The sequence below is a fragment of the Indicator indicator genome, unplaced genomic scaffold (assembly GCF_027791375.1).
Source record: "Indicator indicator isolate 239-I01 unplaced genomic scaffold, UM_Iind_1.1 iindUn_scaffold_52, whole genome shotgun sequence".
NCBI classification, from domain to species: Eukaryota; Metazoa; Chordata; class Aves; order Piciformes; family Indicatoridae; genus Indicator; species Indicator indicator.
The window spans coordinates 42,025-54,953 of NW_026539187.1; the positions used below are offsets into that span (position 1 = coordinate 42,025).

General features: G+C 52.5%; 1 protein-coding gene across 3 annotated transcripts; it reads right to left on the minus strand.

The window, feature by feature from the left end:
- Positions 1-77: 77 nt before the first annotated feature.
- On the minus strand, positions 78-11,276 carry LOC128979995 (serine/arginine-rich splicing factor 7-like). Of its 3 annotated transcripts, none has more exons than XM_054398398.1 (8): positions 11,189-11,276; positions 10,635-10,813; positions 10,329-10,505; positions 9,189-9,263; positions 8,963-9,064; positions 7,993-8,046; positions 2,187-2,222; positions 78-843 (listed from the first exon to the last, which is right to left on the minus strand). In XM_054398398.1, the coding sequence occupies exons 1-8, from the start codon at positions 11,216-11,218 to the stop codon at positions 819-821; spliced, it is 678 nt and encodes a 225-aa protein (XP_054254373.1). In that variant the 5' UTR covers positions 11,219-11,276; the 3' UTR covers positions 78-818. The 3 variants fall into 3 exon arrangements, with proteins under 3 accessions (XP_054254373.1, XP_054254374.1, XP_054254375.1); XM_054398399.1 differs by having other exon boundaries at positions 7,993-8,052; positions 8,960-9,064; XM_054398400.1 differs by lacking the exon at positions 2,187-2,222 and having other exon boundaries at positions 7,993-8,052; positions 8,960-9,064.
- Between the last annotated feature and the right edge of the window lie 1,653 nt (positions 11,277-12,929).

Consider the following 12,929-nt stretch of genomic DNA (forward strand, 5'->3'; position numbering starts at 1 on the left):
GGTGACCTTTGATCTGCAAGAAAAGCCCAAATTTCCTGAAATGATATCTAAATGCATCATCTTCTGCACCAAAACTCTCACTTTAGCCCAACTATCACAGCTGTGGTGCTAGTTGGATGAGCAGGAGAAATATTTGTGGGACTCTTGCTTGGCTTCAGCAGTTCCCATACCAAAGATCCTCCAAAGATCCTCCAAATGCCTTCAGGTGAGGAAAGTTCACTCAGCTTCTAACCACCAGGACAGGCAGAAGAGCATTCATCCTCCATCTCTTCATGCCCTTTGTAGACACTTCTCTAGGTCAGACAATCACCTCCAGCCAGTTTTCAGCTTCACTAAGCTCTGAGGAGGTACAAATGTAACAACCACAAGCTCCAGATCACCATAATGGCCAAGCCCAGGGAGCAGGAAGGAGAGGTGCTCCTGGCTCACTCTTAAGTCCCCAGGTCACTGCCTCTTGCTTTTCAGTGACCTGCTTCAGCCACCCACCAGAAAAGCAGCAGCAGGGTGCCCACAACCTGCTTCTTCGTTAGAAATGCAGAGTTTATTTCAATGAGCCAATAAAAAAAGCCCAACACCTCCAAGATCACACAACAGGAACACAAGGAAAAGGTCTGCATCAGTCTACTTGTAAGACTTGTCAAAGGTCTGGGTTCATGCCAATGGTTAGTCAATAGAAACAGCCTTAACAACAGGTGAAGCCCTTCACATTTATAAAGACACCACACAAAAAAATCCCTTCAGAGTCATGTAAACAAAATAAATTTTCTTCTGAAACATTTGCAGTTTGAATCCATTCTTTCAGGACCAGCACTCCTCCTTCAAGGGCTTCCCGATGGTGAGTGGCTGAAAGGGAAAGAGACAGAGGATGAGCAGCTCCTAGAGCAAACCTAACAGGAACTGGGACTGCTACCCCAGGGTTCCTCTGCTCAGGGGCCCTCTCTCCCCCTCTCCTCATCATGCCTCTGCCCACAGGGTTTGCATTTCTCATTATTCATCAACTCTTAAGTGTTTTGGTTTACACTTTTCTAAGTTGGCCAAGGGAGGCTGCAGCAGCTCCAGCTGTGCAGAGGGAGCCTTGCTCTGCCTTACCCTGCATGCCTGCAGCTCAAGGCTAGCCATGAGCCACTGCCTCAGGCCACCTCCATTCCAGCAGGTACTGCTCTGGTTACAGAGGAAAACTTCCTTACTGCTTCACAGTGCATAGTGAAACTTGGCAGCTGTGCAACTGAGTAGGAGCCACCAGCAGCAATTTACAGAATCACAGAACCATTCAGGTTGGAAGAGCCCCTCAGGAGCACCAAGTCCAACCACTGCCCCTACTCTGCAAGGCTCACCCCTGAACCATAGCCCCAAACCACCTTGAAACACCTCCAGGCTTGGGGACTCCACCACCTCCCTGGGCAGCTCATCCCAGTGCCTGACCACTCTTGCTGGGAACAATTCTTCCTCCTGTGCTCTCTTGGCCACCTGGGCACACTGCTGGCTCCTCTTCAGCTGCTTGGCCATCAGCACCCCCAGGTCCCTTTCTGCCAGCAGCTTTCCAGCCACACTGCCCCAAGCCTGCAGCCTTGCTTGGGGTTGTTGTGGCCCAAGGTCAGGCTCTGGCACTTGGCTTTGTTGCAGCTCCTCCTGGTAACCTTGGCCATGGCTCCAATCTCTCCAAATCCCTCTGAAAATTTATTCCTACCATATAGTCAACGTTTGCTCCATACCTTAAATTACTCTTCTTGCCCAGATTCTAAATTCCTCAGCAACTTTGGGGTAGTGGAATCAAATCTGCCCACATTTTCTGTTCTCCTTCAAAATTTCCTTCTAGTGGGTTCCCTGAGAGTTTTTCTCATGAAGGTCTGACTTAGGAAGTGACCATAAAACGTCACAGAATGCTCTGGGCTGGAAGGGACCTCCAAAGCTCCTCCAGTCCAACCCCTGCACTCAGCAGGGACATCCTCCACTAGATCAGGTTGCCCACAGCCCTGTCCAGCCTCACCTTGAACATCTCCGGGCATGAGGCCCCCACCACTTCCCTGTCATCTTTTCATAGCAGGATGTCCCCATAATAATTCACTTAAGACAAGTGAAACCCTTCCAAGCTTTGCTCCTTGCCCAAGTTCACTTGTACAGCAGCCACTTCAGCCCTTGGCTCAATGGAGCTGCCTGGCATGCTGCACTTTGAGGATGTTCCTTACCTTCTCTTTGGAGATGGTGATCTGGACTTGGAGCGACTGTTAAGAAGAAAATAAATCAGTGTGAGAACCTTGGGCAGAGCCAGGAGGTACTTTTGCCCATTTACAACAGTGAGAAGAGTTGGATGTTGTTAAACACACAAAACCACACCACCCTTAATGCTGCTGACAGCAACCACACCCAACTGCTTCAAGCAAGAAGCTGCAGTTAAGAAGGAAACTGCTGAAAGCTGGAATCCTTGGGGAAAGAGCAACACACAGCTTTGAAGCAGCTATAAAATGATCCCAGGAATCCTGCAAAGCAGGAGCAGTGAACCAAGCAGAGGAGACGCAGGAAGATGGAGAATAAAAAGGTAGGGAAATACATGTCCCAAGCCTGTCAAAAATATTGTGTCCCCATCATGGGTTAAACAGCAACAACAAATGTTGCCCACAGGCCTTCTGCAAGCACTGCCTGCTGCCCCCAACAAAAAGCAGCAGGAGCTTCTGGTTTACCACTGAAAAAAATCACCTCTTTTTTTTTTCTGATAGGAAAAAAAGATAAATCAATTCCTTAATATAAAAATCAGGGATGAAAAATACTTTTCAATCAACTGGTAGGAAAAAAAAAAAACAAAACAAACAAACCCAACCCTCTTCCACATATACTACTCCCATCAAGTAGTTTGAGTGACAAAAACAAAAGCCAAAAAGGTAACAAAAATACTTAAAACTTGGGCAAGGGGGGAGAAAGGGGAAAAATATTAAAAAAAAAAAAAATCCACCTCCAAAACCCCACCAAACCACCAGCAAACACCAAACCCTACCAAAAAAATGCCCCTCCCCCAAAGTGCTTCCTGTATTTAGATGCTCACCTTTTAGCAGGTAAGCCAGATTTAGATCTACCATGGGACCCAGACCTACAACAGGAGAAAAACAAAGCTCAGCAAAGCAGCCAGAGGCAGGCACAGACAATGAGCTGAACCACCAGCAGCAAAGCCTCACTGCACAGCAGCACAGACCAGAGAGGAAGCCTCTGGTGCTGCAGGTTGCTCTCAGGATGCTGCAGAAGAATCCTTTAGCTCTTGCTGCAGAGGAGCTGCTTAGCAGCAGATAAGAGGAGCATAAGAAGCTGCCCAGCAAAGCTTCAGCTATGGCTAACACAAAATAAAGACCTTCTGGCAGGCTCCCAGACTCTCTTCCTGCCCCATAAAGGGAAGAACAGTGTCAAGCAATAGTTTCAATAACAAACACTAAGCAATAATAAGTAACAGTTTCAGAGACTCACAGAATTGTTAGGCTTAGAAGGGACCTCAAGGCTCAGCCAGTTCCAACCCCCCTGCCATGGCCAGGGACACCTCACACCACAGCAGGTTGCTCACAGCCACATCCAGCCTGGCTGTAAAAGCCTCCAGGGATGAGGCTTCCACCACCTCCCTGGGCAACCTCTGCCAGGCTCTCACCACCCTCATGGGGAACAACTTCTTCCTCATATCCAATCTGAATCTCCCCACTTCTACTTTTGCTCCATTCCCCCCAGTCCTGTCACTCCCAGACACCCTCAAAAGTCCCTTCCCAGCTTTCTTGGAGCCCCCTTCAGATCCTGGAAGGCCACAAGAAGGTCTCCTGGGAGCCTTCTCCTCTCCAGACTGAAGAGTTTCCATAGTTTCCAGCACCCTAAGAGCCTGGAGTGAGGCACAGGCAAGCACAGGTGCTGAAGAGCTGATGTGTTCCTCCATCAAGCATCTTTTCTTCAAGCATCATAAAGTTTTGCCATCAGTTATCAAATGAAACCAGCATCTCCCTTTTTTGACAGCTGCATGCTGATGTGTCAAATATTCCCAAATTCGTCTTAGGAATTCAAATCTGCCCACCCAGGAAGCCCTTCCTCCAAGGCTGACCATGTGACTTCATTTAGAAACTGCTTGTGCCTCTCATGGGCCAGGGGCCAGCTGTGTGCCACTACTGAGCAGCTGAGAGCCCAGTGTTGAGCACAGAAATGGACTGGGTTGGAAGGGACCTCCAAAGCTCATCCAGTCCAACCCCCTGCACTCAGCAGGGACATCCTCAGGTTGCCCACAGCCCTGTCCAGCCTCCCCTTGAATATCTCCAGGCATGGAGCCTCAACCACCTCCCTGGGCAACCTGTTGCAGTGTTCCAGCAGCCTCCTGCTGCAGAACTTGTTCCTCACATCCAATCTCAATCTGCTCTGCTCTAGTTTGAAGCCATTGCCCCTGTTGCTGTCCATGCAGGCCTTTGGGATCAGTCCCTCTGCAGCCTTCTTGTAGCCCCCTTCAGGTCCTGGCAGGCTGCTGTTAGGCCTCCCTGGAGCCTTCTCTTCTCCAGGCTGAACACCCCCAGCTCCCTCAGCCTGTCCCATAGCAGAGCTGCTCCAACCCCCTGAGCATTCTCATTGTCTCCTCTCCTCTGGCCCCTCTCCATCAGGCCCATGTCCTTCCTGTGCTGAGGGCTCCAGAGCTGGACTCAGCAGTGCAGATGAGGTCTCAGCAGAGCAAAGTGAGGTCTCCCCTCCATCTGCTGGCCACACTGCTGCTGATGCAGCCCAGCTGTTTAAATGTCTTGGCCAAAAAAAACAAACCTAAGAAACTTTTCCTTTACTTCTGCTGGAAACTGTTTGCAAAGAGTGATGGATCAAGCTTCACCTTTACCTGGCCTTTTGCAGTATGGAGCCAGCTACCTTCCACTGCTTTAGACAATCTTCCTGGGCACTGCTGAGCCATCCTCCCTCCCAGACCCAGGGACTGTGTTATTGTCTCACAGTCACACAGGATGGAGCTGCTCAGAGAGCTTGCATTCTGTAGCACCAAAGGAAGTCATTCATGCTGATAAGAGCTACGGCCAGGCAGCACACAAGAGCAGCCTCTTAGCACAGAATCATGAAGGTTGGAGAAGACCTTTTAGATCCAGTCCATCTGGAACCCAACTACCATGACCACTAAGCCATATCCTGAACCACCACATCTGCAGCTTCTTCAACACCTCCAGGGATGGGGACTCCACCACCTCCCTGGGCAGCCTGTGCCAATCCCTGACCACTCTTGCAGCAAAGACATTGCACCTAATGCCCAACCTAACTCTCCCCTGGCACATCTCCCATTCCCTCTCATCCTGTCACTGGTTACTTGGGAGAAGAGACCAACCCTCACCTGGCTCCAGCCTCCTCTCAGGGAGCTGTAGAGAGCAAGGAGGTCTCCCCTCAGCCTCCTTTTCTCCACACTAACCAACCCCAAGCTCCCTCAGCTACTCCTCATATGATGCCCTCCAAACCCCTCTCAGCCTCACTGCCCTCCTCTGGACACCCTCCAGCCCCTCAATGTCTTTCCCATGCTGTGGTGCCCAGAACTGAACTCAGTGCTCAAGCTGTGGCCTCCCCACGCCCAGAACAGGGACACCATCACTGCCCTGCTCCTGCTGGCCACACTGGGTTTGATCCAGGCCAGGATGCTGGTGACCTTCTTGGCCTGCTGGGCACACTGCTGGCTCATGTTTAGCACAACACCCCCAGATCCTTTTCCACTGGGCACTTTCCAGCCCCTCTGCCCCAAGCCTGCAGCCTTCCTGGGGTTGTTGTGGCCCAAGAGCAGGACCCAGCCCTTGGCCTCGTTGGATCTCCTCCCACTGGCCTCATCCCATGGCTGCAGCCTGTGCAGGTCCCTCTGCAGAGCCTTCCTGCCCTCCAGCAGCTCCACATTGCCTCCCAGCTCAGTGCCATCTGCAAGCTGACTGAGGGTGCCTGGATCCCCTCAAACAGATGATGGATAAAGACATTGAACAGAACTGACCCCAGCACCCAGCCCTGGGGGACACCACCTGTGCCCAGCCACCAGCTGGGTTTAACTCCTTTATCACAACTCCTTGCCAGTTTTGAACCCAGCAAAGAGTCCACCTGTCCATGCCATGGGCCACAAGGGTCTCAAGGGGAATGCTGTGGGAGATGGTGTGAAAGGCTTTACTAAAGTTCTGGTAGACAATGTCCACCAGGTGGGTCACCTGGTCATAGGAGGAGATCAGGTTGGTCAAGCAGGACCTGCCTGCTTACTACAGGAACTGCTGACAAATCCTCCTTCCAAGAGGCACAGCAACAAAGCAGGAGTGCAGAGCAGAATCTCTAGGAGCAGCATCAGCAGCAGCAGAGGCTGGAGTTTTCCCAATGCTTCCATCAGCCTAGCTAGTCATCTCCTGCAGCACAGGCCTGCACACCACTAGTTAAGTCAGGACAGCTCTAGTCACGACAATCATTGTCCTCTTACAGGCTCAGACTGCAAGTCCTTAAAGCAGCAGACAGATGCCTAAAAGCTATTTCTCTTCCTCCATGCTCATGCAAAACCAAAAGGCAACTTCGTCCAACTGAACAGCGCTCACATCCATCCCATTTTTATCCTCTCTTTCACTCTTCATCCCACCAAGGCTGATCACAAAGGACAGAGTCAAAACTAACACAGCAACCAGCAGTCAATACCCATCTTCTCTTCCATCACAGCTAACACCCAGATCCACAAAACCAGCATTCCAGGTAAGGGAAGTCCTTCAAAGACTGTAGCATTAGGGCTCCTGGTCCTGTTCACTCAGCCCTCAAACCCCCTAGAGTCAAGCACCCTACAGCACCAATGGAATCAGATCCACCTCTCAGAGCTGCAACTGACAAAGCTGAGAAGCTGTCACTAAAATGGTCAGTCAAGAGCAGCAACCTGTGCAGTGCTTTCTTCCCCTGCCCACAGCTTCTGAGAGCTGCCAAGAAAAACCTAGGCAGCATTTTCCTCTGGGACACAAGGTCACAGAATGACAGAATGTTGGGGGTCGGAAGGGACCTCCAGAGGTCACCCAGCCCAACCCCCCTGCCAGAGCAGGGCACCCAGGGCAGGGCACACAGGAACACAGCCAGGTGGGGTTGGAAAGGCTCCAGAGAAGGAGACTCCACAACCTCTCTGGGCAGCCTGCTCCAGGCCTCCAGCAGCCTCACACTGAAGAAGTTCCTCCTCATGTTCTCCTCAGCTTGGACCTGTTCCTTGTCCTGTCCCTGGGCACCACCAAACAGAGCCTGGAACCTTCATCCTGACCCCCAGCCCTCAGCTATTGACAGACATTGATCAGATCCCTCTCAGCCTTCTTCTCTCCAGACTGAACAGCCCCAGGGCTCTCAGCCTTTCTTCACAGAAGAGATGTTCAAGCCCTACAGTCCTCCTCCACTGGACTCTCTCCAGCAGGTCCCTGTCTCTCTTGCACTGGGGAGACCAAAACGGGACACAGCATTCCAGGTGTGGTACTCCTAGAGCAGAGGGGCAGCAGAACCTCCCTAGCCCTGCTGGCCACACTTTTCTTGCTCCACCCCAGGATGCCCTTGGCCCTCTTGGCCACAAGGGCATATTGCTGTCCCATACAGAACTTGCTGCCCATCACCACTCCAAGATCTTTCTCCAAGGAGCTAATTCCCAGCAGGATCACTCCTAGTCTGTACTGGTGCCTCCTGTTGTTCCCCCCCAGATGCAGGAGTCTGCACTTGTCCTTATTGGACTTCCTGAGGACAAGCATTTCCTGCATGCATACACCAGAACTAGCTGTAAGTTCTCTCCACAGACTTCCAATCACATCCATGCCCCAGATCACACTGGTGTTTATTACAAGCAACCAATCACTCCTTTGGTCTGTGAAAAGACATGAATTATTAACATGAAGTGCAGGGACTGCTATGCTGCACAACCTTTTAATCCCTTCCACCAAACTCCCCGGAGGAAGTTAAAAAAAAAAGAAGAAATCTCAAACCTCTAAACCCCAAAACTGTTCTGAGCTTGAACTGGAACAAGGCTCTTACCTGCTTCGAGGCCACACAACAGACCGAGACCTTGAGCGTGATCTGGATCTAGACCTGGAGGAAAGAAGTGAGCACTGAACCACTACTGCATGATTTACACAGCTGAGACTGGGTAAGTCAGGGTCACAGATTGCTCTGGGTTGGGAGGGAGCCTCCAAGGGCATCTTGCCCAACCCCCCCTGCACTCAGCAGGGACACCTCCAGCTAGAGCAGGCTGCACAGGGACACAGCCAGGCTGAGCTTGGATGGCTCCAGGGATGGGGCCTCAAGCACAGCCCTGGGCAACCCATTCCAGGCTCTCACCACTCTCATGGGGATGAACTTCTTCCTCACATCCAGTCTGAATCTCCCCACTTCCAGCTTTGTTCCATTCCCCCTGGTCCTGTCACTACCTGATATCCTAAAAAGTCCCTCCTCAGCTTTCTTGGAGCCCCCTTCAGATCCTGGAAGGTCTCCTGGGAGCCTTCTCCTCTCCAGACTGCACAACCCCAACTCTCTCAGGCTGTCCTCATAGGAGAGGTGCTCCAGCCCTCTGCTCATCCTCATGGCCCTTCTCTGGACACCTTCCAGCCCCTCCAGAGCCTTCCTGGAACAGAGGCTCCAGAACTGGACCCAGAGCTCCAGGTGTGGTCTCAGCAGAGTGGAGCAGAGGGGGAGAATCCCCTCCCTGGCCCTGCTGGCCACACTTCTGCTGCAGCCCAGGCTCTGCTTGGCTCTCTGGGCTGCAAGTGCTCACTGCTGGCTCCTGCTGAGCTTCTCCTCCCTCAGCACCCCCAAGGCCTTTTCTTCAGGGCTGCTCTCCAGCAAGTCCCTGGCCCAGCCTGGATTTGCACTTGGGATTGCCTCGACCCAGATGCAGGATGAAATGAAATACCAGAGAGGATCCTGCAGACACATGAGCTGCTAAACACAGGCTTCATGGTCACTCCAAAAGTCCCCTTGAACAAATGCTCAACAGAAAAACCCCTACCTTGATCTCCTTAAAGAACCAGAACGAGATCTGCGGGGCGAGAACGATCTATACCTACGAGGAGAGATTGATCTAGACCTGCGGTAGGAAGCTGACCTCGATCTACAAAACAAAGGAGGGGAGTGGGGGAAACAACCAAAGTCAGTGCAAGGCACCTCCAACAAAAAGGGGTGGAGCAGAGGGAGGAGTAAGAAGAAGGATGAAGACGAAGTAGCCAGAACCTTACCTCCTACCCCGACTGCGGCTGCGGGAGCGAGAATACCTCCTGCCACGGGACCTGGAGCGAGATCTAGACCGGGACCTGGGTTTAGGTTAGAGAAAAGAGGTATCAGGAAGCAGCAAGCAGCAGCAGCAAGCTGTGCACGTGAGGCCCTGCTGAAGTCAAAACTGATTTCAGACAACTAAAAAGGAATTAAAAAAAAAAAAGGGGGGAGGAAGGGGAGAAGGTGTGGAGGAAGGGGAAGAGGGGAAGAAAAAATAATTGGAAAAAAAAAAAAAGCCAAACCAACAAAACCACACCACCAGCATCTGCCAGCTGGAAAAAAAAAAAAATCATCTCTGGGCCTACTCATCTTTTGAGCATTTTTACTAGCCTAGAAAAATCGTTTTAAAAAAGCTGAATGACATTGCAGAATTTAACATTTAGAATAGAAAACACTGTAATGTGGATGTATAAAATAAACCTTGCAAGTTTGCAGGTCGACCCTCTTTGGCCCAAGGTCTAGCAGATCTAGACGGTCTAGAAGTATCTATAGCCGATCGCTGCATCTAGGTGTTCTCTTCAATCTAACGACGATCAAACTGACAGCCCAGAGAGCCAGGGGGAGGCTTGATTGACGCAAGAAGATTTGTCTAGCTGGGCATGTGGTCAATCTGCTGTTCCTCTTTCTAAACCGGAGGGGGGGGCCCCAATTGAAAGCCAAATTTACTGCTACGGCGATCACCGTCTCAAACTTTCTGCCCTCAAAGTATAAGGTGAAGCTACGTGTAGATGGCTCGAGGGGATCTGGCCTCTTATGCTGATCACCTCAAGGTCTAGGAGGATCTTAAGTGTCGGATTTGCAAGGCGCCTCAGCAAGAAATCTTAAGGCTCGTGACATTCTGAATCAAGGCGACTGACTCAAACGAAGAAACCTGAAAGGTTTTGACCAGGTTGATTATTAAGATAGTAACATTCGATATGTTATTAGCAAAAAGAAAATAAAATTAAAAAAAAAAGGAAAAAAAACCCAAAAACCGATATACACCCTGTCGGCTTACAACATTAAAGAGTTTAAAACTGGAGCAATATTCTGTTCTTTGCTAACAAGAGCTACACGAAAGTGAATTGGCGAAGCAAAGGCGGCCGCGCCGGCCCCACACGTACCTGCTCCTCCTGCGGCGGCTGTAGCGGTGACAGTCGTATGCGTAGTGGCCTTTCTCCCCGCACTCGTAGCATCTGTCGTTAGGGTCGAAGGGGCGCCGCGCAGGAGGCCTGTCGTAACGGGAGCGACGGGGCATGCCCGTCGACACTTCCACCCTGACCCTGGAGCCGCATATTATCCTGCAAGATCCGGTACGCGTTTATCACTCGCTGCATTCGTTGCATACGGGACATGCATATCGACAGCCGTTAAGGCCTGGGGTCCGGAGCCGCAGCCGGAGCATCAAGGGCTTTAGGTGTGCTACATACTTCCCGTCAAGGCCCAGCACAGCATCCTCGGCATCCCGCGGGTCTTCGAACTCCACGAAGGCGAACCCCGGCGGGTTCCTGGCGATCCACACGGTTCTCAGCGGCCCGTAGTAGCTGAAGGCTCTCTCCAGCTCGCCTTTGCCGGCGCCCGTGCCCAGGTTGCCCACGTACACCTTGGTCTCTGCCCGGAACACTGCCATGTCAGGGCCGTGTCCTGCCCGCAGGGCTCGGCCCGCGCAGCCGCGGCGCCAAACACGCGGCCGCCGCCTCCCCTCCCCCTCCCGCCGCTGCCGCCATCTTTGACACAGCCTCCATTTTGGGGCGCTCCCGCCGGGGCCGCCTTCTCCCTCCCCGCACTGTCACCGGGGCCCACTCTCCTCCGGTCGCCTGTCCACGGCCCCGCCGCCACGGCTTGGCCCCAACCGCCTTCTTCCTCAGCTTCCCTTTCTCCAGCAACAGCGGCCCGTCCGCAGCGACGGCCGCGGGCCGCCATCACCAACGCGGCTCGAACGCCGCAGCCCAGCCCCTTACTTCCCGCGCTCGGCTCCGCGCGCCCCATTACCGTATCGTCCGTATCGCGACATGCTGCCGACAACAGGCCGAGCGCAGAGCAGTCCACCGCTGTGAAGGTACTAACGGCCGCGGCTGCGCACGCCGACTGCCGCTCAGGGGAGGGGCTGCGGGCGCCTGGCAACGCGGGGCGGGCGGGGCCGGGCTAGCACAGCTTGGCGGGTTCGGGCGGCTCTCGCGAGAACTGAGGCTCTCGCGAGAAATGCGAGAGCTGTCTGAGAGGCGGCGGCGCTCCGCCGGCTGCCGGAGTTGTGCAACTGGGAGCGCAGTGCAAGAGCTTTACGTCCTCATGGTTTGCTGAGAAACTTCCCTTGACAGCAAGTTCTCCAGCCTCGAGGTCTCGATGTTCTTGGTGCCTTCTTACCGCCTGCTGTTTGACTCTGGTGGGGATTGCCGGCAGCAGACGGGCGGCAGCAATCTTTCGGCCCCCCTTTGGGGCTATACTCCTAGCAAGGCCCACAGTGACCAGCTTTACACCATGAAGCCCCACAGCAGTGGTCCTCCCTAAAACACCAATGTAGCCTATTCAAGCCTAGGAGGAGAAAAAACGGCCTCCAGTTGCACTAAGAGAGGCTAGGGTTAAATATCAGCAGAAACTTTTGGACTGAAAGAGATCTCAAAGACTGGAATGGACTCCCCAGGTGGAATGCCCATCCCTGGAGCTGTTTCACAGAGGCAGGGATGCAGTGCTGAGGGACATGGTGTAGCCCCAGCCTTGGCGGAGTTGGAGAATGATTGGACTGGATGATCTTAAAGGGCTTTTCCAGCTTAAATGATTCTATGATTCTAACTCAAACGGTGGTGTCCCCCCAAACGGATTTTCCAGCCAGTGTGCAAAGTCCGGTCCACACAGACACAAGGTATGTATCAAGTTTATTAGGATGCTGTGCAGGATCAGGAGGTAGCACTATCACTGTAATCTTGACTGTTATCACCTGGTTCCCACTGGTTTTGATAACTCTTTGTTGGTACAGAAAGGGAAGCTTCAGGTTGTGAAGTCTCCCTCTCTGCAGGCTCCAAACCCACCTGGATGTGTTCCTGTGTGACCCATCCTAGGTGACCTCGCTTTGGCATGCAGGCTGCACTGGGTGATCTCAGGAGGTTCCTTCCAACCCCTAATGTTCTGTGATTAGGTTGTGGTAAAATTGTTGAGGTGGCACCAGATGCCCAAGCTAACTAAATCTGTCACCATCATTTGAACAGTGGTGCAAAGAAAGAGCAGAAGAGACAAGAACCATTTGTTCCTGTTGTCATCCAGATGGAGAGCTGAAGAATTTGTGACATTGGCATAGAATCACAGAATAGATTAGGTTGGAAGGGACCTTGAAGTTCCAACCACCCCTGGCATGGGCAGGGACACCTCCCCCCAGCCCAGGATGCTCAAGGCCTCATCCAGCCTGGCCTTGAACACCTCCAGGCAGGAGGCATCCACAGCCTCCCTGGGCAACCTGTGCCAGTGTCTCACCACCCTCACTGGCAAGAATTTCTTCCTCATCTCCAGCCTCAATCTGCCCTCCCCAAGCTTCAACCCATTCCCCATTGTCCTATCACAACAAGCCCTCATAAAAACTCCCTTCCCAGCCTTCTTCTAGGCCTCCTGCCAACCTCTTCAGGGAGACCCATGCAGCAGCACACCTCCAGCAAAGGATTTCAAAGGAAAATCAGCAGGAACCTGAGTGATCTGAAGTAATTTCCAACAAACCACAGCAGGAATGAGGAAGGTGT

Bases quoted from the DNA above. Each gene is read 5' to 3' on its own strand.
- LOC128979995 (XM_054398399.1), bottom strand. From the start codon at position 11,218: ATGTCGCGATACGGACGATACGGTAATGGG. The intron at 10,506-10,634 runs GTATGTAGCACA...CGGATCTTGCAG, and splicing joins GTGCTGGGCCTTGACGGGAA to GATAATATGCGGCTCCAGGG. The intron at 844-2,186 runs GTAAGGAACATC...TTTCCCTTTCAG, and splicing joins TCACCATCTCCAAAGAGAAG to CCACTCACCATCGGGAAGCC.